At 40.5% G+C, this 27780-nt stretch overlaps 1 protein-coding gene across 1 annotated transcript; it reads left to right on the top strand.

Annotated features, from left to right (window-relative positions):
- Window positions 1–5855: 5855 nt before the first annotated feature.
- Window positions 5856–21407, top strand: LOC311153936 (solute carrier organic anion transporter family member 1A2-like; the record flags this gene model as incomplete). The annotated part of the gene is made up of 15 exons (XM_084206061.1): window positions 5856–5867; window positions 6522–6620; window positions 7807–7948; window positions 9315–9447; window positions 10405–10511; window positions 11767–11913; window positions 12257–12355; window positions 12787–13020; window positions 15397–15561; window positions 16429–16624; window positions 17451–17616; window positions 18376–18560; window positions 19115–19179; window positions 20272–20389; window positions 21248–21407. The coding sequence occupies exons 2-15, from the start codon at window positions 6561–6563 to the stop codon at window positions 21405–21407; spliced, it is 1977 nt and encodes a 658-aa protein (XP_084062187.1). The 5' UTR covers window positions 5856–5867; window positions 6522–6560.
- Window positions 21408–27780: the final 6373 nt, after the last annotated feature.

The raw sequence follows: 27780 nt of genomic DNA, 5'->3' as shown, positions 1-27780 counted from the left end.
CAGTGGGGCTGGATCTATAGCATGCCTGGATCTCTGTGACCTGGCCTTTTCTTTCTGCTTGGAGAAGAGAAAAGCCTTTGATGAGCACAAGGAACATGAAGAGGGACCTGGAACTGACTTTCTACTCTAAGAAATCCCTAAAAATTCATTAGAACTTCAGCATATGCATCTGAAAACATGCAGTGGATTTTTGGTCTGTTTGGGGAATTTCTTTTATACCAAATATTGCTGTTTGCTTCCATTTAGCAGCAAATCCACCTTTGGCTGAGCTCATCCTTGATAACAGAATTCAGGCATGGTGTGAAAAAGTCAGTACTTAAATGTGAGCTCTCACAAATAATTTAGGAGCTACAAGTGACATGGCTAGTCCAAAAAGTGGTGGTTTTTTGCAATAAATGGTTAATTAGCCAAACATCCAGTGGAAAACTGAAAACATGGCATTATTGTGAGGGGGGCAAATGAGGCTCTGGAGCCTTTCAGTCATTAACATCTTGAAATAATTTCATATTGACACATTGTGCCTATGAATGATAACATTTCAATGGGAAAAAGTTGAAAAGTCACCTTAGGAAAGCATTTGATGGAGAGAAGAGCCTTGTGCAGAGCAGCAGAGAGGCTCAGACCTCAGGAGAAGTGCCTTTAAAATCCATGGGTGTTGGATACCTACTGTACATTTAGCGTGGCTATCTTGAATTCTGCTTTTGATTTCTGAGCATTTTCTGCTATATAAACAACTGTCTGCATAGGTAGTCTTTTTTATTATTATTATTTTTCTTGATCTGCAGTATTCCTACACATTTCCACTCTGGCTAGGGGCCGTGATTCTAGTGACTGTAGGCTTGATTTTCTTAGTTTTCACTGACAAAAGTGAAAGTTTTTGGGAGTTTTTCTAACTAGTTTTGGTTAGTTTTAACTAACTAACTTTCATTTTGTTAGAGTTCCCATGGGCTGCAAATGCTCTTTTCATTCTAGAGAGCTCTCACATCCCCACATGCTTATTGCAATTGTGTTCATGCTTAGGATGCTGTGTTTAAAAATGAGCAATGTTGACAATGCCATGTATAATTTCACATCCACAGAACATTTCATGCTTCATGTAAATGAGGGGTTAACACATTCTTAAACCATTTTTAGGATGTTGTCATTAGCAGGCATAATCTTCATGGTGCTGTGGATCCCTGCAGCCCACTGCTTTAAGTCATAGATCATCCTGCTGCCTTTTATCATACTCATAATAATTTGTAGAAGTTAAAAAAGCCACTGTTGGAAGAACTGTAGAATTTAGAGGTGAGGTATTTTTTATCAGAAACTCTTAAAACAACACTGCTATTTGAAACCAGCACTTGAATTTTCCCTGCCGAGAGAGGATGTGTATTTCATGCAACTTTCACCTTTCTGAGCAAGAGTATCTATTTCAGGGGATCCTAGGAAAACTTGCCATGCTTTAAAAATGAGATGCTTGTAGAAAAGCTCATAGGTGCCTGATTCCCAAAAGATCCCGGATCTTCCCCTTGGATGTTTCCCACCTTTTAGGACTGAGCTGAGCCCAGAGTGCCCAGGAGGGTCAGGAGTGTCACCCTGAACCTCATCCTGGAGGCATCTCTGCACACAGAGCACATTGCCCCACCCCAGATCCTCCTGGAGTGAGGGATAGTGAAGGTGCAATGCTAGCAGGTTACATAAACCACGGATGGATGAATCACAGGTAATGTCATTTTTCCAGAGGAAAAGGCTCCAGGGAGACTCTGAGGCTTTGAAATGCCAGTCAACCTGCAGTTTGCTCCTGCAGCTTTTGTCAGAGCAGGTTCCTGAGACAATCTGCCTCTAAGCTGATGATCACACAACAAATCCCTTTGTACTTCAACTAGGAAGGACTGCCCAAAAGGATATAATTAGGTTTTCGACGTTCTGAAAAGCTGTTTTGACAATTGAAGCGTTTATGTTTCCTAACATTTAAAACCAGAGGTTTGTACAACAAAATACCTTCCAGACTTGCAGGCAATCTTATGAAGAATAAGGAATTTTATGTCCTCATAAATTTTGCTGCAGGCCTAGAAGGCACGAATATGCTTTGCCAAAAGAAAAGCAAAGCCCCCAAATCCATGCAAATGCAAATCAAGGAGCTAAACTGCTTTCTTAAGACAGAAATTTTTATGGCAGCATCACTGGTTTAAATAAATAACCAGCTATGAAATCAGACAGGAATAAAGTTTTGCACCTATGCAATATATTATCTCCAAGGAATGGGTCTGAATGATTTTTAGAAAAGTCTGTTTATTGTTTTTATTTTTGTTTTATTTTGATTGCTTTTATTTTTTTTATTGTGTTACATGGGAAAAAATTGAGGCACTCATGAGTTGAAAGGGATGAGTAGAGTGGATGGCAGAGTTGAGGACAGAAGATAGATCTGAATTTTTATTTATCATGCAGCTGGCATGAGTTCCACTGAGGTGAAAGGGAAGGAAATCTTAATGGATGGTCAGAGTAAATCTGAATTCAGGCTCAAACTGGGCAGGAAGTTGTGCCTGTCTGTGTTTCTGCATATACAGAGGGCAGAATTGTCCTGTTTTGGGAGGTAAATCATCATGACATACAACACTGAGACTAGGACCAATAATGGTTTGTACTCTGCATTTTCACTGAGGACTTGAAGGTGTATCTACAGATTCTGAGATGAGATGTCTAATGGACTTAACTGAATTCAAATGATCTCTTCTTGTTGTGTCAACCAGAACTATTTGTGCTGGGTCAGAGTTTGCAATGTCAGTAATCAGTAAGCTAATCTCATTCCCCTCTTCCCTTCTGACCCCGTGTCACCCTTTCCTAAAGTCCACCCAGCCTGGAAATTTGCACACTTAGGGGCACTCCTCAAGTTCCTCTCTTGCTTGTGGGTGCTCTCTGGATGTCTTCAGTGGACAGGAGTGTCAGCACCTCACACTCAGAGATCTGACAGAGGTGTAGCCCTTGGCCTTTTTTTTTTTTTGCAGGGAAGAGAAAGAGATGGGCCTAATTTTCCTTCTGAGAGCTCAGTGTGTCTGTCACATCTGAGCACTCCAAAATGCACAGCTGAAACAATTTGGCAAAAACACAAGTTGCCCCATACTTGGTTAATTTTCAACAATGTAGATTTAAAGTCGAAGTTCAAGTGTGCCATATCAGTGATTTCTTGCAGAAACCTTTTCAAAACTGTAAGTACCTCATTGTTTTGCCATGAGGATATTTTCCGTTGTCTCAGTCTAACGTTAGTGTAATTGCATTTGAGTAACAGTTTGAACTGTACCTAGTAAAACAAGATTTCAAAAAGCTTTTTGCCACCAGAAAAATAAATTAGTTAAAAATTCTGCCACCATAATTGCTTTCTGAATCGTTATGTTTTGTGATTTTTTAACCCTGTAAACAAAATAAAGATGTGGCAGTTTATCTGTATGACTAAGCTGAGCTAAATGGAAGATGAATTTTACTTTGAAAGTAGCAAATCCTCTTGGGACTTAGGCAAGGCAACTTGCAAAACGTTGCATCATTAACTCTAAATCCAGATATTTGGGTGCTTTTTTCCTTTTTATTAGTTAGCTACAGTGATGATGCCTTGAGAAGGCTGCCCTGGAGCAGAGGCTGGGCAGAGTTCCAGAATAAAGCAGGGATTTATCCAAAGGATCTCCTGCATGGACCCACCTGGGGCAGCACCAGAGCCCAGCCAGGGCTGCACCCAAGATGACCCAAAATGGCCCCAAAATGCCCGGCCGGGCACGGGGTCTCTCCCTGGGATCAGCTCTGCTCCATTTGCACCTTGCAGTTCATTGTCCCATCCCAGCTTCAGCCCCTGCAGTCCCACCCTGCTTGTTTTTCTCTCTCCAGCCCACGGGGTTTGTGCTCCTGGCTGAGATTTGGGTCATTTGTCCTTGGTGCCCAGCTGGAGCAGGAATTGTTTTGTCTCCCTGCTCTGTGCACAGAGCTCAGCATCCCCTGATGTGAAGCTCAGACCTGCACACTAAAGCAGCACAGAATGTGGAAAATATAAAAGCTAAACCTGAGGCATCAGTGAAATGTGATTTAAGGTGGTGGATTGTGTGGGACAAGTGGGTCCAGAGTGATGTCTCAGTGCTTGCCTGCCTGCTGCTGGCAGCTGCACCAAACCAGCCTCTTTTGGCCCCCTCTGGAAGGCTCAGCTTTGGGTTTAAGCCAGCCTTGTTGAGCCCAGGTCACCCTGGGTGCTGTCTGTCCCCCAGCTGCTCTGAGCTGCCCCACAGTGAGAATTCTCTGTGCAGGTGCAGGGTGGGTGTTTTCTGATCGTCTGTCTGTCCTGGCTGCCCCTGCAGGTTTACTCAGGGGAGATGCCTGGAGAGGCAGTCCTGGGACATTGCCAAATTCTTAGCCTGCCTCAAATATGTCACCAGCTCAGTGCAGAAGTGGAGGGAGGAATTTTACTGCCCTGTTCCCTGAAATTTCCGTGGCCATTGCAGGTTTATGAGTGGGATTCAGGGGCTCACATGACAGCTGGTAGGTCAGTAAGAACCCCAGGGCAAACTTTTGCACACCCATTTTAATATAACTGTGTGTTAATAGAGCTCTATTTTGGCCTGCTTAATGAGCTAAAGGGGTTTGCAGATGAGCCTGAAGAGCCCAAGGGTGTAACCAAGGTACCCAAGAGGAATGTACAATGGAGAGCAGGTAGATGGAGCAGGGAGTGGGAGCACACTTGGTTCATGGGACCAAGAAATGTGTGTTCACAGGCACAGAAATGGTAATTTAAATTCTAACCTGGACTTAAATGGGGTGTGAGTGCCCCTGAGCTGAGTGAGTTATGCACCTGTGTCTTTCTGATAATTCAGGCTGTTAGTCTGTGTTGGCATCAGCAACATTTGATGAAGTGTGACCACAAAACATTATAAAGCTGGGAAAGCAATTTCAGAAACAGAGCTGGAAATAATGATTCTGTCTGTTTTGTTTTTCAGTTAATAATCTTAATAATTTTCCCAGTAAAAAACGGGTTGAAATGCTTTTTTTCCTGGATCATAATTTATGCTCTGAGGGAAGGTATGAATAATTAAAGGCAAACAATGCTGTTTTGACTGTAATTGCATGAGGAGCAGTGTGATGTGTCTGATTCCCCAAGTCAGGTACCAGCTTGCTGTCTGGTCTCTTGTAGCACCAGGAGGGAATACCTGCAATTAGCCAGATGATGTGTGTGATGGTGAAATGCAGGGAAATACAGTGAAACTGGTACAGTGAGAATCCCTTTGCCAGCTCCTAGGAGAGGACAGATATAGGTACTGCTGCCATGTTTTGGTATTGCTGGTGGGCTGCAAGCAGTATTTAGGTAAAGCATAAATAATTCCCTGGGATAAATTTTATTTCAAACTGGAAAAAAAAAAAAAAAGCTGTAGTAGCACAGTTTAGTCCTGTGATTGAACACAGTCTGTAGAAGTATCTGTGAGCAAAGCAGAAATAAAATATCTGTGTCTATCCCAGATAATTGTCTGAGTGCTGAGCATGTGCAGTTAGTTGTAAGGTATTTCCAGGAATGCTGTAATAATGCATTGTGCTTTTAAAAACTGCAAGTGAGAGGGCAGCTACAGAAGGAGTTAATGCCTGTGGGCTTGCTAGGAATCAAGTCAGTTAGGAAACACATTTGAGAGGATTAACATTGCTGTAGAAATGAATGTTTGGAGAGATTGGCCAGGAGGGTGCTGAGGTGAAGGATTCCAAGGGCAGCTGAGTGCTGTTGGTGGGCTGGTCCAGCTTCTCCCCATCCCTGGACCCATCAGGTGGGAAGCACAGAGCAGAGCAGGTGCTGCAGGATCCCTTGGCAAGTGTAGCCCAGACAAAAAAGAGGAAATTCACCTGTATCCATCCATCCTGCCTATCAGGTAGGGCTCTGCCTTGCCCTGGTTTTCTTCAGCTTACTCCATCAGGCCTCAGGGAACTGCGTTGCATAATTTAATTTAATGGAGTCTCTGTAGGAGCCCTCAGGATGAATAGAATAACGTTGTGATTCATTGTCCAAACCCTCAGATGTGTTGGGGCTGTTACAGGTCACTCTGTCCAGTCCCTGGAATATACTGTTCCTTCTTTGAACACACTTTTGGAATGTATGGAAAATGTTAAGAGAGCAGGCAGCTCAGCATTGTGAGACACTCTAATCATCCAGCTGAGATGGAGATAAGCAAAAGTGGGCAGATGGATAAAGAGGAATGTTTTTGACAGTCTTGGGAGGGGAAGGAGAATGGAGTCTGTTTTGTGTCCATTTGGAGCTTGAGTTGGTCTGGTGGTTTTGGTTTTGTTTTGTTTTCCTCTAATTTTAATGCCGAGAGATTAATGTCTCCGTTCCAACCAAGTTCTTTCATTTTGAATAAAATCCATCAGCTGGTAGGCTTTGTTACAATCCAGTCTGCAGTTATTGAAGGAAAATGCTAAAATAACAAATCTCTTAGAAGGAATATCATATTTTTTGCAAACATGGGACCAAAACTTTTGTTCTTTTCTCTCATCTTTTTTCAACACTGTAATGGGATGGCTGACAGACTCAGAGACAGGCACCAGTCTCAATCCAAAAAGGGAACATGAAGGAGCCTGAGAAGCCACGTGCAGAGGACAAATTCTGCTGCATTTCCAAGCTGAAGGTACAGCAATATTTTGGTCATTTGGTGGGAACACACAACTGTAATTACTTGCATTTACAGCATTTGGGTAGAAGTTATAGCCTTGATTAAATGAGCGGATAAGCTGTTCTTTTTTACCCTTCATGGCCTTACAAAAGTTTGTAAACAGCTGTGCTGGTTTTTGCTCTCCCTGAACTTTCCACTCTATGTTGGGATATGTTGGAGGTATTGATTGATTGCTGCTTTGAAGCTCCACCACTGACCTTGTGCAATCCCCCCAGCCTAGCACATTTACCCTTCCTTAAAGCTGTGAAATGAGCTTTACTGACTGGGATGTGGCAGTAAAATTCAAGTTGTAATTCAAGTTGTCAAGAAATGCTAGAAAATCTTGTAAAATAACTTTGTAAAAAATAGTAATTAAAAACCCAAATGCACTTCTCTTGCTTTTTAGCTTTTGCAGCAGATGTATTTAAAAATAATATTGATTTCATTTCCTAAATGCTGTTTATAAAGAAGCCTGAAGTTAAAAGGGTTTGAATACTACTGCACTCCTTAATTATAACTTCTTAGCTGTCAGTTGCTACTAGTTGTCTTTTAAAAGGACATGTTTTTTACTCCTTTGGGTTGAAATTACTTGTTCTGGCCTCGTGACCTCTGCTGAGATGGGAGAGCAGATCCTGGGTGGAGCAATTCTGCCAAAGGAAAGGATCCCAGTTCTGCAGGCAGTTTGTCATTCGGGTGAACAGGGGTGGGAAGGTCCTGCAGGTGGCAACCTTGCAGCAGCACTGCTGCCTTGGCTGGGGTTTCTGGAGGCAGACCTGGTCAGTTTGAGAAGATGAAGAACAAAGTTTGCTTTTGCGGCTTTTTTTGTTTTGTTTTGTTTTGTTTTTTTGTTTTGTTTTTTTTTTTGTTTTGTTTTTTTTTTTTTGTTTTTTTTTGTTTGTTTGGTTTGGTTTTGGATTTGATTTTATTGTTTGTTTGCATGGTTTTTGTTTGGTTGGTTTGTGTTTATTGTTTGGGGTTTTGTTTGTTTGTTTGTTTGGCAAAGCCATAACTCTAGAAAGGAATAGATGATGTGGTTTACACACATCAGTGGAACAGAACTGCTCCCTTTTTTAACTGGAAGCACGCCTTCACTGGAGGAAATAACCAAGGGATATTCATAAATATGTAATTTTGAATGGTTTATGCATTCTTCCCTTCCTAGGTATTTCTGCTGGCACTGTCCCTTGCCTTCCTTGGGAAAACAATGTCTGGTGCTTACATGAACAGCATGTACACACAGATAGAGAAACAATTCAACATCCCAGCTTCTCTAGTGGGCATCATTAATGGAAGCTTTGAAATTGGTAATCTCATTTTGATATTTCTGATTCTTTGAAAATGTACCCTGTGGTCTGAGCATGTCTTAGTGACTCTCACCTGCTCTCAGTTACTCTGTGTGACAGTAGTGGCCAACTCTGCCATTCTTTTGAGCTGATATGTAACCATTTCATGTCTTGGAAATGAACAGGACCACATGAATGGGCAAACTGAGGTTTAAAAAGTGGTCCTGCTGATTTCTGCACTAACATAAGGTATGACAGAGCAACTAACCAAATAGAACTCGTTTATGAGGTGTTTTCTTCAGAAATATTCAATACACAAAAAAACCCCCAACTATATAAACTTTGTCTGACTTGAAGGTCATATTTAGCATTTTGCAGTTCCTTTAATTGAACTTGGTTGGAGTGGACTGTGAATCCTTACCTAAACTCAATAATATTTTAAGGTTCCATACCTGTACAACTGCCCTCACAAAGAAAGTTTCCAGTTCCATTTGTCATGCCCCTTACCTTGCCTGTCAGTAAGTTTTACTGTCCACTGATAAACATAAATGTGCATCTCTGAGAGCCATTCAAGCCACTGATTCAGCACAGGCTGTTTAGAAATGATACATAAAAAAGGAATTATTTTCTTTCAGAGCATGACGCTCGTCGCTCAGAGACATGATTTTGTTCTTCTGACAAATAGATCATAAAATTAGTAGGTGTAAAATTATTAAATTGCTATTTTTATAGGGCCTGATTCATAACATGAAGCTTGATGCTTTTCTTAGCTGCGTAGCAATAAATGGAGAAAATCAACTGCTTCTAAGTGAAAGTGGAGGAGAGGAAAATGAAGATTTTTAGTACATTTTTGTTTTCAAATGGTACTAGGTACAAAAACCTGTGGGGTTTTTATTATTAAGCAATTAATAAAATTAACATTAAATTATTATTCCTTTTTTTTGTTTTTGTATGATGGTCCTCTTGTGTTTATTATTTTCAGTACAAAAATACTATGAGATACACTTCTGTATTTCCCTACACATTACCAAATAAAGTATGCTAGGGGAATATTCCTAATAATATTCCTGTATTATTCAGCAGTCCCTGGGCCTGATCTCTGTGCCAAGTAGTGGGAAATTTCTCCTCTCTAAAGATTTCAGAAATCTCTCTCACCGTGCTCTCTCTTCCATCCTGCCTTTTATTCTCGTGTTCTCTCCATGTGATGTAACTCTTCCAAGAAAAGACCCTAGCAGGGAATTACTGCACCGTGTAGGCAGCTCCCTGTCTAGTGACACTTTTTAAAGACAAAAAAAGAAGCAGAAGCTGAGCTCACAAGACATGCTCAAGTTTGTAACTATTATGGGATGCCCCGGCTGGCAGATGGTGACCCAGGTTCTCTTTGCAGGTAACTTGCTGCTGATAGCATTTGTGAGTTACTTTGGAGCAAAGCTTCACAGACCCAGAATAATTGCTTTGGGCTGCACAGTTCTGTCCTTTGGATGCCTTTTGATATCACTTCCTCATTTTCTGTTTGGGAGGTGAGTGTTGTGCTTAACTCAGCAGCTTCTGTGGTCCATTAACCCTTCCATCCTTCCCCTGAGGGTGCTGCTTGTGGGGAGAGACATTGCAGAGCATGGATTCAGTCTGATCATGGCAGATTCTTTGGGTTTGCTCCTGAGAGGGCTCCAAAAGTCAGTCACCACCTCCTGAGGAGAGGCACCCCTCTGCTGGGCACTGCCTTTGCCTTCATCCTTTTGCTCCCCCTGGCATGGGCTCTCCCAGGTAACAGCTGTGATACTGTCACTTTTGGCTCTTATCTGCTTGGATGGGCAATAGAAATTGGGATTTTTAAAGATCTCTTGGTCTGGAACCTGGATGAGAGATCATCCCTGGGCACTGTGTTGGCAAGAATGAAATTATCTAAATTGGGTATTATCAATCATCACAAACTGGCACAACAAAACGACAGTGTTATCTAAATCTTTTTTAACCTGAACAATTCAGAGTGAAAATTGGGACTCTGTCTTCTCCACGCTTCTAGGAATTTATTCAGAGACAGACACCTCCCACAGGATAAGAAATAGATGTTTCTCAACTTATTTTCACTGCCAAATTAATTTCTTATGTCCACAGTGCAGAGATGTTGTCTACCTGTTCTGACTAGGAGAATAGCTAAATGCAGATTCAATACTGACCACCTTGTACTGACCATAATGATCCCTCAGCTCCTTTGAAATGATTTTTGCTTGGCTTGAAAGAAATAGTAATGTAAGCTTGTGTAGGCTTTATTCAGCAAGGTGGGTTTTGATCCTTCAGCCTTGTGTCCAGTGTGGGATGGCTCTGGCAGCCTTGGCAGCACCCTCTGCTAATTTTTGACGTGGATTCCCTTCTTCCTACGTCTGCACACTCTCCATGACTCCAGCACAGACAAATGAGATGGTTCTCATGAATCCCTTCTTGACCTGTACGTGCTTTCTTGCCTTTGTTTCCAACAGGTATCACATTGAAAGCAGCATCTCACAACGGGAAAATGTGTCAGTGATGCCTCTGTGCCTTGTTAATCAAAACTTGTCCTCTTTGCCTACAGAGGAACCATCAGCAGGTATGGCTTTTCCTGTGTCTGTTAATGTTTGTTATTTTTTTCTGTGTCCATGGTGTTGAAATAAATGGATTTTTGCTTTTATTAGCAATCACTTCAGGGTTCTGCCTTTGATCAGTGCTTTTTGAAGGCCTAGAAACTAGAGGTCAGGAAATTTCCTGGCCTTTGTGTTTCTTTGGTCTGTGACTCCAGAGCTAAAACATTTCTTTCATGCAAGTTTCACATTATCCAGGCAGTTCAATTACCATCCCTGGCAGCCTCTTTGGGATAGTATAACACCAGGTTGTTCTCACAAATATTCCTCTTTTTAACCTGAAATTCTATGATAGCACGAGGAGGTGGGAAGCATATTTCAGCAATGGGTAAGAGGCATAAGGATGTTTTTTTGTTGAACCATGTGGGAAATAAAAGAATGAGAAATAGAGCTAGAACTAAAATACAGATCTCACTTCCCTTTAGAGAAAATAGTTTGTTATGTACATCCACTCAATAAGCACATAGATCCCATAAACCCTCATGCCTATGAATATACTTGGGTAAGGTGATTGTTTCTTTATTAAATAATTTTCAATTAAATGATGTACATCTACTCAATATGCACATAGATCCTCATGCCTATGAATATACTTGGGTAAGGTGATTTTTTATTAAATAATGGTGATTGTTTATTAAATAATTTTCTTCTAAATCATGTACAACCAATTGATATGCACATAGATTCCACAGATCCTCATGTCTGGGAATGTACTTGGGTAAGATGATTGTTTCTTTACTGGTTTATGGACAAGCCAGATATTCATATATCTGAGTCCATTTCCTGTGTGAAGTGAAAACTGGACTGAATGTGACCCCATCTGCATGTGGATTGCTTCCCCTGTGCTTGGTGACAGCAATTTAACATTAAAACAGGAGATCTGGGTTTCATCTGTGGTCAGGCACACAGAAAGGCAACAAAGCTGGTTCCAACAAAGCTGGTTCTTTTTGGTTAATGGATTTGCACTGAGAAATCTCAGCATGACAAAGGGGGAGAGAGCAGTGCAATCTGAAGCAGACTATGGGATGAAGAAATCCCAGCTCAAGAGGAGAGAGGAAGTAAAACTGGATTGTGACCTGTTATTTATATATATATATATATATATTTTTTTTTTAGGACAGGCCTATCCACCAAAGCTTAAGCTATTGGTCAATTCTTTGTCTCCAGGTTTTCATTAATAGTTGGGACTAAAACATTCATTCTGACTTTTTGTTTCATCCACAGAATGTGAACAAGAGCCTGGGTCCCTGCTGTGGATTTTTGTGATGGTTGGAAACATCGTGCGAGGGATGGGTGAAACTCCCATCATGCCTTTAGGCATTTCTTATTTGGAGGATTTTGCCAAAGCAGAGAATTCACCTTTCTACCTGGGTAAATCCACCCTGTGTGATAATTCACCTTTTTACCTGGGTAAATTCACCCTGTGTGATAACTCCCCTTCTCCAAACACACACACACAAACAAAAGCAAAAGAAAGGATTATTGTGATGCCCCTCAGCACAATAAAGGAAGGCAGAAAACAGTAATTATTGCCTTATAAGAATAATAATATTGTAGCACTTGTAATTTAACCAGAGAGAAACCTGTTGGAGTGAGGGCATTTTTAGGTGCAAATGCTTTTCCAGTAGAGCTGTCCTAGCCATATGTAACAATTCCAAGAAGATAATTGAGACTGGGTTCTAATCTGGAATGTTTTCTCTTTTTCCTACTCTAGCATGTCTGCATACAGCAACTGTAATTGGCCCCTTCCTTGGTTTGTTGTTGGCTTCATTCTGTGCAGAGCTGTTTGTTGACATTGGATCAGTAGGTGCAGGTAATGGGTGAACATATAAAACCTTATTTTTAAGTCTGTAGTTGATGTATTTTTCAGAGCTAAAAGATGTTTCCTCGCTAATATGAGTTAACCCTACCTGAGTTCATTGGTTTTCATTTTAGGGTGGAAGATCTGGGTATAATATTAAACTCATATATGCACAAATCAATCTGCTCGTAAATTATTTGATGAAAAATCATGTCATCTGGCTTAACAGAGGAAAGGACTAGAATTAATTTAATACAAGCCACCGAAATTTGCCAGAAAATTAGCAATATTAGAAAAGAAAACTGGAGAATATTCTCCCTCATGAGCCTCATTTTAAGAATCATTAAAATGCTTTTATGTCGGAGATGGCTGGGAAAGCCCAAGATGACAGCAAAGGATGTTTCTGAAGGGTTCAGTAAGTGTGGTTTTGTGTTTTATTCCAGATGAGATAACCATAGCAGCCACTGATGCCCGCTGGGTTGGAGCATGGTGGCTGGGCATTTTGATCTGTGCCCTGCTCAATCTCCTGGTGGCAATTCCATTCTGGTTCTTGCCCAAGTCCCTGGTGAAGGAAGGTGAAGCCACTGAACCTGAGGAGACAAGTGAAAAAAGTGCAACACCATTGCAAGAAAATGATAAGAATGGAACCAAACAGACCATGTATGAAATTGCTAAAGGCAAGTTGGGTTGCATTTTATTTCCTTCCAGCTTTAGTCCCAAGGTGTGAACTCTGTGTGTTTGTGTAATTAAAGGTGGGTCCCAGATATGCAGTGCCTGCTCTGTTTTGATGTCTCTGCAGTTCAAGGGATTTGTGCAGGAATTTAGAATGGCTCCTTGCAGAGGAAGAAAGCTGATTTCATAGATCTGGGGTCTGGATACTTCCTTTCCCCTCCTGCAATTCAGGTGCATGTAGACCTTTTCTTGCCAGGAGAGGGCTGAAGCTCTGAAACCTGGGTAGGAATCTGGGGAAGAGGAGCAGATATCGATTGCTTGTACCCCACATTCACTGTGCAGAAAAGCAGAAACCCAAGATAAATCTTGTGCATTTCTTGAGTCCAGCTGAAAGCCCTAAAAGGGAATTGACAGGTGCTCGAGTGTCTCATAAACATTTAATAACTGTTGAACAAAGATGCATTTGATTCCCATTTATCCATGTTACCACGGGCACCTTTCACATCCATGCTCTTTCAAACCTGTGTATCTGTAGGAGGATATTTTTTTCCTCATTTGAAGGAAAATACATTTCCTGGCTGGAAATGTAAGTGAATAAACCATGTCAAAGGCCATGATCTTCAGAGCAGAAGAGCCCTGCCCTGCTCAGGGCCCTCTGACAGGACCTCAGAAATTTTCAGCAAGTAAATTCCGAGTGGCAGCTCCCTCTCTGTGCTGTTTCCAGCTGGGTCCTGCAGGCTCACCACACCCAGAGTGAGTCCCTAGGTCCTGGCTGATATTGCAGCTTCATTTTGATAAACACCTAACCTTCAATGAATCCATGAATAAAACACTGTTCTCCCAGCTCAGGTGTGGCTCCTTCGTGCCCCAGGGTTATAGGAATGTGCTCTTTGTCCACAAAGTGACAGAACTATCTTTTGTCTGCTTAAAAAGGAAATCAGTCTAGAAGTTTCTCAATTAAGTAAAAAAGGCATGTCACAGGACTTAGAAGACTTCACTTCAAACCTAAAGGTAGCTAACTGGATAAGAGCTAAAAAGTCTTGCTTAGGCAATTTGCCAGGAGCAGGAGGGCCTCTCGCACTTAGATCAGTTTTTCTCTGTAAAGAGTTTATTATTTTGCCTTTTATAAAACCTTTTTGTTTCCAACACTGCCACAGAAGCCATCCTGCTGATTTTATGCCTTCTAAGGTAGCTGAGCTATCTTGGGTGTGAAATAGATCTCCAAGAGCTTATGAAACTCAAGGAAACTCCAATTTCACAGGTCCCTTCAGAGCTGATGTTTTCATGGTCATTCCCTGCCTGTGTTGGTGGGAATGTTCACTGTCCCTGAATCTCCTGAATGTGGAAGCTTTTCATTCCACAGGATAGTTGTGGTTGCAAGGGACTTGTGGACATCACCTGGCCCAACCCCTGTTCAGTCACTCACAGCCTATTGACCAGGACATATTCAGGCTACTTTTTAATCACCAGGGATTTCAAGTTGAAACCTGATATTTTTATAGTTAAAAATCACCTAAAATAAAATTAATAACAATAAAATTTCCTTAAGAAGCTCTGATTAAAAATGTCACTGCATCTGTAAACAATGCAGCTTATTTGTAGTGTTTCTAATATTTGACTAATTTTTGAAAGATTTGCATACAGATCTACTTCTAATTAGGTACTTGCTTAGCTCTGGAAGATACACACCCATCCTCAGTGGTGCCCACTTCCAGTGAGGCCCAGTCATTGTTTTGTAGATGCTTAAATTTATCTGCAGAGTTTCTTGACAATAGCTCAGCACATTGATTAACAGAGAACATTAGACAAAGGGGAATTGTGGGGCTTTTTTTTATGGTTCAAATCCTGCCTTAATGGGCATTACTCAGAGGAAAGACCTGTGTAAATCAGTTTCTCAGATGCTTACTTGGTGAAAACTGGCCGATGCAGATTTTGAGAGGATGGTGGGAATCACTGTGCTCACAGCTCTCTTCAGGCCTCTTCTGCCCCAGCAGCAAACCCCAAAACCAGAGTTCAGCTCTGGGGCAGCTTGTCACAGCTCTGTTTTTGCACCCCTCTGGATGCCAGCTGCAGGACAAGGCTCTTGCTGAATGCTCTGGGGGCATGAGCTGAGAGAAAAGGGAGGGAAGGTGGGGCACTGCTGTTGATGCTGCTGCTGCTGGGATTTATTATTTTTTAATAAGGAACAGCTGCACAGGTGTGCATGTGTGTGTGTGAGGGTATCTCTGGGTAGAAGAGACCCTGGGCTAAGCAAGGAATCTTTGGCAGAGCACAAGGTTTATCCTGATCCACCTCAGGACTATTTCTGTTCCCCCTTTTCCCTCACAGCCACATTCTTTTCATAAAGCATCACACTAACTCCAGGCATCATTTCCTTGCAGATTTCATCCCCTTCCTCAAGGCTCTGCTTCACAACCCTGTGTATATGTTATTTATATGCATAACTGTGCTGCAGTTCAGTGCCTTTGATGGCATGATATCCTTCATGCCCAAGTATCTGGAACAGCAGTTTGGGAAATCTGCATCCGATGCCATCTTTTTGATTGGTATGTTTGCATTTTGCTCTCTTCTGTCAATTAGTGATGTCTCTATTCAAATTAGCTATATTTTTACGTATATGCATATGTTCATGTGTATTTACATCTGCACACTAAGGCTAAATGCTTCTGCAGGTGGGGGATATCACATTACAAAGCATTTCTAAATGCCAGTGCATTTTCTGCTAAACATCTAATTTTTTGTGCACCATTTTCTAATCTAATTCCCATCTTTTGAATTGGCTCAGAAAACTCAGTTGATATGAAACTAAGCCATGTGATGTTTGTGTAAAACCACTTCCAATGTGTCTTTCAGTCAGAATTTGCTTCTTTTAAGCATCACTCATCAAAGAATGATCGGGGAGCACCTTCAGTAATCTCCTCTCAAGACTGAAAGCCTGTTCCTCCTTTCTGTCATGCTTAGAGTGCATTAAGATGTATCTTAATTAAGATGTGCACAGATCTTTCTGTTGAGTTTCTCAGTCAGCTGGAGAGGCTGGATTGAAACCATATCATTTTTTTTTTCTTCCTCTTTTATTTTATTGTTGTTGTTGTTTTTGTTTTTGAGTTTGACCTAGAGTGCAACTCTAGATTGCCATTTTCCAATTGATAATTTTAACTCTACCCTGTAGCTCCCTCCCCAAGCAGTTCTCACCTGCTGTTGACTTTGGCAGAGGTTTTGGCTGTGAAAGGAAATTATCAGGGACCCATTTCTGATTGCAGTTAAATTATTCAGCCCCAGGCACTCTTTGAGTCTTTGCCAAACACAGCCTTCCCTCCCAGCAGCTGTAGTAGCTCCTTCTCTAGCTGCCCTGTAGTAGAGTAGCATTGATGGTCTCCTTTATTTTAACATGGAAGTTTCACTTGTTTAACTAGGTGTTTACAACTTGCCAGTTCTATGCGTTGGGTATTTTTCTGGCGGCTTGTTCATGAAGAAATTCAAGATAAATCTCTATCAGGCTGCGAACATAGCATTTTGGGTATCTTTACTGGAATACCTTCTCTACTTTGCTGCCTATTGGACTGTCTGTGATACCTCACCAGTTGCTGGTCTGACAGTTTCCTATCAAGGGTATGTTCTTTGGGACTCAGGAGGATTTCAGTCTTTAGACACCAGCATGATTTTTCTTGTCAGGAATCAGCCAGGCTCTCCATTGCAGTTCCCTGTTCTAAATTCTCAAGGGTTTTTGCTTGCATTAGGCATTAGGTCTGTTATCCCCGTTTCAAACAAAAGTGTATTAAAAAAGATATCCACGTCAAAACTCATGCAATTGCATGTCCGTATTAATTCTTTTACTAATACAGTTAGTGAAGTCAGGTAACTGCAGGTGAAAATAAAAATTGTTGGTCAAATCAGGCATACAGGAGTGCAATTTCAGAATAAGAGAGGAACAAATCCCCTTCTTGATCTTACACTGGTTTACCCAAATTTGATGACTATCAAGTTATGAGAGGATATTTTATCTGCGGTTTCTTGATTTGAAGCCTGCCATTGATCATTGGGAATCTTAGAATGGTTTGGGTTGGAAGGGACCTTAAAGAGCCTCTATTTCCAACCTCCCTGTCATGGGCAGGGACACTTCCACAAGGCCAGGTTGTGCTGTGTGTCTGTAAAATGGACATGGAGGTGTAGGTGCAACACTTATGGACAATCAAGAATGTACAGGCCATAGAAGAGAAAAAAGCTGTGGGGTATTCATATTAATTTACAATATTAACGTAAAATAATGCAATTTAGTGTCCTACAGAGAGATAGAAAGGCATGGCTTCAGGGTAGGAGCATGCAGGATTGGGTCCTGATTCACCACTTGAGCTAGAACAGAATATTGAGCGTTGCACAGGGTTACTGTGGGTAGCTCATTACTGAAATATTTATTCATCTTCTGAATGTGTTTCAGAATAGAGCAAGTTTCATATGCAGAAAACACTCTACTGGCTGGCTGCAACATGGATTGTGATTGCCCACTGAAAATATGGGACCCAGTTTGTGGGAGCAATGGGATCACTTATGTGTCACCTTGTCTTGCTGGGTGCAAATCCTCAAGAGGAACTGGGAGGAGCTTGGTAAAGCATATATTTTATTGCGTATATTTTATATTATATGCATATATTTGGTAAAACATATATTTTATTGTATATAAATATATAAATTGCACATGCATAATTGTATGCATATATTTGGCAAAGCATATATTGTATGCATATATTTGGTAAAGCATGTATTTTATTGTAACTATGAAATATAGTAGGTGGCAAATATTTATACCAATATAGGGTGGGGAATCATGTACATCATTCATGTACATTTAATATATATTACTATATTTTTACCTTATACCTTACATATCCATGTACATTGAATATATAAGGTAAAAGATTTGAACAAATTCATTGAGTAGCGCCAGAAATTTCCAACTGCATATGGAAATCAGTTTAAATTAAAAAATAGAATGAAGAAGAATTATTCTCTACCAAGAACTAAGGAATCTCAAGTGTTTAACATAGAGTGAGAAATTGTTCTGAAGGTGCTGTCAATTGGAAACCTGAGTGCCCAAGAACATTTGAGCCAAAATGAAAGTCTGCAGCATGGACTTAACAATCTCTTTTACCCTGTAGATTTAAACAGGTACCAGGCATTACAGACCTTTTATCCCCAAAGACAGGGGATGGCTGTACCTGTGCCTGGCAGACTGGGAGGGAGGGTCAGTGCAGTGCTGCTCCTGAGACAGGTTTGAGTGCAGTGAGATGGGTGCCAGCAGTGTGTGTTTGCCACTCAGAGTGTGAGTTTGGACAATCTGTGTGATTAAAGTACTCTTTTGATAGGTATTTGAAAACTGCACCTGTGTTGCAGCCTCAGGGTTTTCATTTCAAAACATCTCTGCAACTCTGGGCCACTGTGATGGACATGAAAGCTGTGACAAGATGCTCCATTATTTTTTAATCCTGACATTAGTCTGCAGCTTCATTTTTTCCTTAGCAGCCATGCCTGGATACATGGTCTTAATAAGGTACAGTAAAATTTCCTTGTCTTATGAAATCTACCAGACTCTTTATTGTGAGGTTTTAATTCTCTGGGGCATTAAAAGGTGTTTAGATTGCATATGGAAGGAGGAAGAGCAGAAAAATCTGATGTCATTTCTGTGCTGTTAAGGTTCAGTGTGTGTCATGTCACCTTTGTAATCTGATGTACCTTCTCCAGATAAAGCTTCAGATTTATCCTGAATGAATGCAGGAGCCCTGGGTCAGGGCACTGGGATATTGAGTGACACCTGTGAGTTTATCAATCATTTTAATAAAATCATAATTTATGATGTTGATTAAGGCACAACTACCCTGCACTTTGTGTTGCCTCAGTACCATACCCTGACAGTAGCTTTTCCTTTGGGGATTTGGCAGTCCTAGATAAGGAACTTTTTAGCAAACATCACCTAATGAGCATAATGAGCTCATTATTAGAATGGTTTGGGCCTAATGTGATGAAGCACTTAATTAAAAAAAAAGGTTAAACATCTCTTGCTAATGTCACCTCTACCAATAAGTGTGCAATGCAATTATCATACAGGTCTCTAAAGCCTGAAGAGAAGTCATTTGGAGTGGGTATCCATGGGCTGGCTTCAAGAGTATTTGGTAAGGAAATATCTCATACACTTCAGAAGAGCAGTTAGGGCTGACCTAGAGCTAGAGAAGGATCCCATCAGGGCTGTGGGCATGGCACAGGAGTCATTGCTTCTGTGGAGTGCCTTTGATCAGGAAACATTTAGGATTTTTTTTTTTACAGCTCTCAGAGCATGGCAAAGTAGAACTGTTTGCAGTTTGCATCTTTCTGATGCTGGGTAATAGGCTTGGTTTAACCCCAGTCAAGATCTAAGCACCATGCATCCACTTATTCTCCTTCCACATGGAATAGGGAGGAGAGCTGGAAAAAAGATAGAGCATGCAGGTTAAGTAAAGAATAGTTTGGCAATGAAATAAATATTATAATAATAGTAGGAAAACTAGAGAGAGGAATAAAACAGAAGAAAGAAAAGTGATGCAGAATAGAATTGTGTGTGAGCTGTTGACCAAGACCCATCCCAGCCCCAAGCAGCAGTCAGTCCCTCCCTGCACTTCTCTCCACTCTGTGCACTGAGCATGGCACTGCAGGATGTGGAATTTCCCTTGGGCCAGTCTGGGCCATGCTCCCCCTGGTTTCCTGTGCAGCTCCTCACAAACAGAGCATGAGACACAGAGATCTCCTTGATGTCAGCTCTCCTTAGCAGCCACTAAAGCATCAGTGTGTTATCAACATTATTCTGATATGAAATCCAAACCACAGCGCTGTAACATCTGCTCAGAAGAAAATGAGCTGTATTTACTGTGTATTGCAGACAGCAGGAGACAGGACTACACCTGCTGCTCACTGCAAAGCCATTTGGCATTCCTGCACTCTTATTGTTTATGGTTATTGAAGGCAGCATTGCCTCTCACTGATGAGAGAAAACCTTGAGCTCTGACTGGGAAACGCTGTCCATGCTGCTGCATGTGGTGCTGTTTAACAGGCAGCAGGGAAGAAAATCTTTGGCTGAGGGTAGGAAGGAGAGATAGCACACGATAAATAGAGATTGAGGCTCATGCTGCAAGAGGACAGGACAGATGGAGCAGGTGACAAACAGCTCAGGCTCCCTGGTGGATCTGATAACCAGAAGGAAATCACAGAAATGTTGTTCCTGTTCTTTTTAGCTGGAATTCCATCTCCCATTTATTTTGGAGCTTTGATAGACACCACTTGCTTGAAGTGGGGTACCATGACTTGTGGCGGAGAAGGAGCGTGTAGGATGTATGATATTGTCACATACAGGTATGTTTTTTGTTTTAATTTCTCCTTCTTGCTCTATTATTGATGCACAGAGATGTAATTTTATGCACTTTGTCTCCCTAGCAGACAAACTGCTCCTGGGTTAGAGATATGACACAATTTTATTTGGCACTGGCTCTATTTGCAAAGTGCAACCTTTGACACAGACACTGGAAAAAACCTTTGAACAGAAATGTTCTGGTACCAGAATATTCCCCAATAACCTTTCATGAGAACAAGCTTTGAAAACTCTGAATTATGATAAAAACACTGAAAAGCAGTTAGCTTATGTGGGGAAAGGGTTCAATGGGTGACTGCAATATCTTTGAGCAGGAAATGGTTGAAACAGTGCTTGAATTTAAAAAAGAAGAATTTTATGGAGAAGATACAGTTACTGAAGTTGGAAATTGGCCCAGAATACTGCACTTGATGTTTTTGGAGTCCTTCAAGGATCCATCTGCGATTTTTAAAGAAAAATTTGGTTGAACTTGTGGCCTCATACTAATTCCTTGCAATACTGTGTTGAGGTTGGTTTGGAAGGATGTTCAGAAGAATACTTAGAAATTTTACCCAGGTAGTCTGAGCCTTTTCAGGACTCTCTCTTTCCCTGTGGATAAAGCCATAGGAGTACCAGGTGCCTGACTTGACTGGCCAAATCATTTCCCTGAAACTGGGAGAGGTAAAAGGCCAATTTACCTTCTCATATTCTCTGTTCTCACATTCCCATCTTCTGTAAGACCCAAAAGCATCAGGGCACAACCTTTAGAGTGGCTGTGTGACCTTCACAAAACAATGCTTGCTGAACATTTTTGCCCTTTTTTACAAATGCACATATTTAATGACTCCCATTATTTATTTCAGGTGGCTCTACCTTGGCCTGCCAGCAGTGTTACGTGGAGTGTCCTACATCCCAAGCACACTTGTTCTCCTCATTTTAAAGAAGAAACTGAAATCTGAAAAGCCAGTCTTAATAAATGAACCAATAGAAATGCAGGATAAAGGACAAGAAGCAGTGAAATAGCATTTCACAGAAGGACATGTTGGGGGAAAACCATTGCAGTGTAAATATTGGATATATCCTTGTGAAAAATTTTTTACTTTAAGTGAGGAACAGAGATGAATAGTGAACTTGGACAGAGATGAATAGAATTACACATAGTTGTATCCTACTTACATTATAAAAGTATCATTTATAAACACAAGGCATGGGAAAAATAAGTTTGGTGCAAAAGAACAAGGACTAGAAATAAAAAAAAACTTGTGAAATGCCAGGTTTGAGTTGTCTGAGCAAAGGGCTCTGAAGCAGGAACATATGTGTTCTGTCCTGTTTCACTGAAAATAGAGAGAATTTTGCATTTGACTCCAAGGGATGCCAGATTTCATCCAGGAATGCTCCCAGGGTTTCTGTCAGAGTGCCATTGACTGTAGACAGCATTTGTGTCTTCTTTGGGCCCCATACATTTATTAAATGCTATTATTAGTCCTTTCAGGCAGGGATTATTTGTTATTCTGCATAGCATAGGTGGTCAATATATTGGTTTATGACATGGTCTGGGTGTTGTGGTAATAACAATAAATTTTAAAAAATACATTTTTAAAAAATGCTGTGTTATGGTGATGTTTTAAGATTTGAATTGATTATTGACAAGGAAAGGTCATCAGGAATGATTACTTCAGTTACCTGCTGCCCTAGGATATCTTAAATATCTGGAGAAATAAAACCCTAAACGTCTCAGGTAATAAAAATTAAAGAAAAGCCTGCTGGTATGAGTCATACAAGGTGTCTCTGTGGTTTAATGCATCCATGTTTAGCATCTAATTTGGCACTGCCTCATGTTTGGCCCAAGTGCAGAGCCCCCTTAGCTCTGTCTGCCAGTGCCCATGCAATAACTCCTTGAGGCTTTTTATTACAGGTCCTGGTTATTTTATTTTATTTTATTTTATTTTATTTTATTTTATTTTATTTTATTTTATTTTATTTTATTTTATTTTATTTTATTTTATTTTATTATTTTATTTTATTTTATTTTATTTTATTTTATTTTATTTTATTTTATTTTATTTTATTTTATTTTATTTTATTTATGTCCTGGTCATTATTCCCTACTGCATAAGGCATGGAGGGAGTTTGTGGAGCTACCACAGACCTGCAAATATTTCCTACTAATTTCCTACAGGTGGTCCTACTAATTTATTTCCTACTAATTTATTCTGTATGGCACAGAGCTGGTCCCATTTAAACCATCTGGGACTTTCTGCAGCCACCAAGAAGTGGGAAGGATATTTTGCCACAGTAGTTCATTAGTTCAGTTATAATCTGATTACTTTAAGGTCTCTTATTGACATCATAAGTGTGTGTGCTTGGACTTGCTTCCTGTCCTTGTGGGGTCAGTGAGAAAAGATCCATTTCCTCCCCCAGAGCAGAAAATCAGCTCAGAAATTTGAAGTTTGTTCAAATACAAGTGATCCTTGAAGCTGATTCTTTTGAAAAGGTCTGTCCTAGCCCCTGTCTCCCTTTGTATTGGGTGATGGAGCTGAACATGAGGAAGGGGAATGGAGGAAATACAAACATGATGCAGCCAGAAACAGAGCAGAGAATTCAGCTCCCTGTTCAAGCACAGATTGTCACTCCAGGACATGAAACACAAAGATGTGGACACTGGATTTTTTTAAGGTAAAAGAGAGGGAAGTTTAATTCTGACTCTAACATTTATAGATTTCCAAAAGTGACAGTGGATTGGAGGGTGACAGTGCCACCTTTCCAATGGCACTGGACAAACCAACAGTTTATCAAATTTCTCTTCCTCCATAAAAAAATGCAAAGCAATAAGTTATTTACATAAAGTGTTTGAGAAAGTTTGTTACAAAAATGTAATCATCAAAAAACTTTAAAAAACTTTAAAAAAACCAAAGCAACACACAGATATCCCAGAAGCTTTGTGGACATTTGAAGCTGATTTTGAGCATTGTCCTTGCTAGCATGGGGCACTCACTGGGAGCCATCCTTCTTCCTTGTGGTCATACTCCTCCAAAGCTGGAGTTCAAAACCCTTTGCACATTTAGTCACATTTAGTCCCAGCTCTGTGCCAGGGTAACCTGGGAAACAGGAAAAGCCACAGAGCAGCAGAATTTCACAGCTGTGAGAAACAAAAGGGCTTTGTTAAGCAGGCAATGCTGTGCCACTGCCATGGAGCACTGCCCAAGGGTCAGACCCGGATAACTCCCTCTGTGTCGAAGTGGAAGGAAGCAGATAGGAACCTTTCCAAGCTTTAAAATTAGCATTTATGCAGGAAAGTCTTAAATTTAGCATTTCAGTGGGCATTTTAATGTTGTGTTTCATTGTTCTGCCTCACCTACCTGAGAAGGTGGCAGTGGAAAATCCCCAGGTCATGTGTCCAGGCAGGCAGTGCTGGGTGGGGGATGCCTCCTTAGGAAGATCCTGGCCATAAACCTGTGCTGGGAACATTGCTTGTCCAGAGCAACACCAGGAAACAGAGAGTGCTGGTTGTGCCAGGGTGATCCTCAGAAATCCTGGTTGGGTTGGGAGGTTAAAAACTGCTCTAAAGCCAGTCCTTCACACGTAAAGCCAAGCTTTGGACTGAATTCCTTCAAGTTTTAGCATGCTGACCTTGCTTCAGCAAACCATTTAAACATGTGCTAAAAATGAGTGGCCTTACTGATGTTTATTGCTTAAATGGGTGACACTGGACATTGCAAACCACTTAAACACAGGCTTAAAAATGAGTGGCCTTATTGATGTTCAAATAGGTGACACTGGACATGGCAAGAGTGACCCCAAGCTGACACCATTGTGACCCCCATTTGAGCAGAGGTTTGGGGTACAGAGGGGCTTTCATTGTGCCTGAATGTTTGCCCTGGTCCTGGTGTGGTGTTTTGAGCACCAAGACCTGTGTTAGCACGGTGGGGAGCACAAGCCACAAATGGGAGTCATGGCAGGAGGAGTAACAGAGGTGTAAAGTTTATAAAGCACCAGCAGATGAATGTCTGAGCTGGTAAAGCCCAATATTGCATTATCAAAATGGGTGGTGGGTTATTTTCTGAGTGCCTGAGAGCCCAGCAGGTGGATTTCACAACCAACCACTCTGCCTCTGAAGTTTCAACCCAGTAAAGAGTGCCCAGGAGCTGAATTTTGGTCCTTGAGCCTCCCAGGCTGAAGGCTGGGTGTTGGTGCCTGGACATGGGTGCTGTCAAACACCAAGAAACAAACATTTGAAGTTTTTCAGGCAATGTGATGAACTGGGAGGTGTTTTAAAGGCAATGATACACAAACCGTGCACACAAGGGTTTATCTAGAATTTCTGAGATGTATTTATTTGGCATTCTGTACCCAAGGTCTTTTGTAATGATTTTTGATGTTCCATTGGGCATTTTTTGACTATGACCAGCTGCTGAGCCATCATTTTCAAATACCAAATCTATTAGAAAATGTCACTGCTTCATAAAATGCAAATCTCTGTGCATGAGCAAGCTATGTGGTTTTTTTGTTTGTTTTCACTATTTTCTCTGTATTTTATCAGCAACTTAATTGCCAAGTCTCTCATTATTTTACAGTCTTATCTGTATCCTAAAAAATCCTGTGTCTGGTATAAACCTCATTGTCTCCCTGCGGCTTCCAACTTTAAAGAATTTGAAACCTATCCTTGATGCACGTGATAAATATTTCTGATTATGCATACTGCCCAAGCTATGATCATGTTGGTTTGGCTTTCTTCTTGAGAGAAAATGACTCATTTGGGAGGCAACTATGCTACCTGACAAGCTGATTTTAATTAGTGGACAGAAGGGAGGTGTGATGACCAAAGCTGCATCCTTACACTGTAGTTTGGTTGGGGTCTGATTGTGATGTGATGCTGGCTTGGTGTTTGTGATACAAACAGCTTAAATTAACATTAACAATTTGGGGTAAGTATTACTGGCAGCTTCAGTTCACTTCCTTTTGCTGTCATTTCATCTGTGGAGAACAGTGTTTTACAGGTTTTGTAACCTTTCTGTGTCAAGGGGAGGTTTAGCAGCTGACTCTTCCCTGCAGACTGTTCCCATCCCAGCAGACCATGGTGGCAGGAGCTGATTCAGCCTGTGGCTGTGGGGAGAGCACCCTGGGAACACCTGGGATGGGACCTGGCATGCAAAGAAGCCAAATCACTTTTTAGTTTGAGTAAATCTGGCCATGTGACAAAAACTGGATATATCCAGCAGCCACTTCTTGGCTGCTGCTTTTTTTTTCTTTTTTTTTTTTTCACACAGAATTGTTGTTAGTCTTTTCCTTTCTTAACAAGGCATGAAGTGTTCCCAGTTATGATGTTTGGGATTTTGAACTTTCTTTGTTTAGGACTCTCTGAGAATGTAGAAAATTACCTGGTAATTGCTCCTCTCCTGCTTTGTCCAATCAAGGGCATACATTTCTTAAACAACAGCAGTAAAATCACAGGATAAAACACACGGGATCCCTTTGGGAGGGAAATTTCAGGTATTGCAGTGCCTGACTTCCCTTCTAGAAGAGACCATGCTGTAGCTCCAGGCCAGAAGTGTGACTATGCCAAAAATAGTAAACTAACTAAAATTTTAAGTTTTCTTTACATTATCATTAAGAAAGAAAAAATTGTAAGAAAAAGAGAACTATCCTAAAAGTTTTATTCTAATTCTTATTACTCTCTCTTTTAGTTACTGTCAATACATTTTTCTTTATTCCCTTTTAAAGTTTTAAACCTTTCTCCTAATTCTATATCACAACAAAAAATAAGTAAACACACTCCAATAAGTGCACTAGTGATTAGCCAGCACTAATCCCAGCACACTCATTAGTACATTAACCAAAAAAATCTCAAACTAGCAAACCAAAACCACCACATATCTGCCTATGAATTTCCAGGAGAGGTGCTCAGGGCTTTTGCCCAGCTCTGTGACCTTGGGGGGCAGATCCTTGCTGGGTCCTTACAGGGCAGAGCAAGAGGAAGGGGCAGAAATCCCCATTACAGCTGGAAATGGGGGTTTTAGAAAAGGAATTAATTCCAGAGGTTTTGTTTTTTAAAAGGCTTTGCCCATTACAGCTGGACATGGGGGTTTTAAAGAAGGAGTTCATCCAGAGTTTTGATTTTTAAAAGGCTTTGTCCATTACAGCTGGAAATGGGGGTTTTAAAGAAGGAGTTCATCCAGAGTTTTGATTTTAAAAGCCTTGTCCCCTGTGCTGGTGGAAAGGCTGCCTGGCTTTGTGAGCCTAAATGGTTCCAGAAGCAGCTTTGGGAACACAAGCTGCTCAGGTGAGGTTAATGAGACCCAGAGGGGGCAGGTCATGCTGTACCTGGGCCGTGCCATTGTTCCAGGGCAGCTCTCTGCATGGCACAGCTGCAGGCTGCTGGCACACCAGGGCTGCTCCTTCTGCCCCAGGGAACTTCCTGAAATACACTCACAGCCACGGGGAAAACCAGCTTCAGGGGCTGCAGAAATGTCCAGAGTTTAAAAAAGTCCCTAGAGAGCACAAGAGTCGTGGGGGTTTTGTTATTCTTTTAGTTTTGTTTGATTTTTGGTTTGTTTTGCTTTACTTTTGGTGCTGGTGGCGATGTAGTTTTTTACCTCCCGTGGTAACTCTGAATGTTCTTCCTGGTCAGTCTGTATAACAGGACAGCAGCATTGGCAATGCTGCTGCTGCTTTTTGAGTTCTACTTCCATGACCAGGATCTTGCAGGAATATCCCTTTCAGATATGTATGTATGTATAAATAGATATATTTATATATAAAATAGATATATGTAGATGTACATATATGAATATATATTATTTGTATATATTTATATAAATAAATATATATCAATAATATATCTAAATATATAATATTTATATTGATTTATATAATATATATATTTATATATGTATATATACATATATATATCTATTTTTACATTAAAATATCTTTATTTATACACAGACATATATGAAAGGGATATTCCTGCAAGATATTATATAGATAATACAAATATATGATATGATATGATATGATATGATATGATATGATATGATATATACATATTTATTTATATATAAAATATATATCAAACATATATATCAAACATATGAATATCGATTATTTGTATATATTTATTTGTATTTATATATAAATATATATGAATAGTATACCTAAATATATATTATTTAGATATATTTAGATATAAAATATATGTGTATGTATGTATATATGCATATACCTATTTTTTATATAAAAATAGATATATTTATACACATACATATCTGAAAGGGATATTCCTGCAAGATATTCTATATATAATATAGAATATATTAGAGATAAATTATATAATATATATATATTTATATATATTTATTTTTATATATGTATGTGCACACAAACACCTTGTTTCAGA

Source organism: Fringilla coelebs (genome assembly GCF_963513975.1).
Source record: "Fringilla coelebs genome assembly, chromosome: 5".
Taxonomy (NCBI): Eukaryota; Metazoa; Chordata; class Aves; order Passeriformes; family Fringillidae; genus Fringilla; species Fringilla coelebs.
Note: the sequence above shows the minus strand (reverse complement) of the source record. Positions and strands in the feature narration are given on the sequence as shown.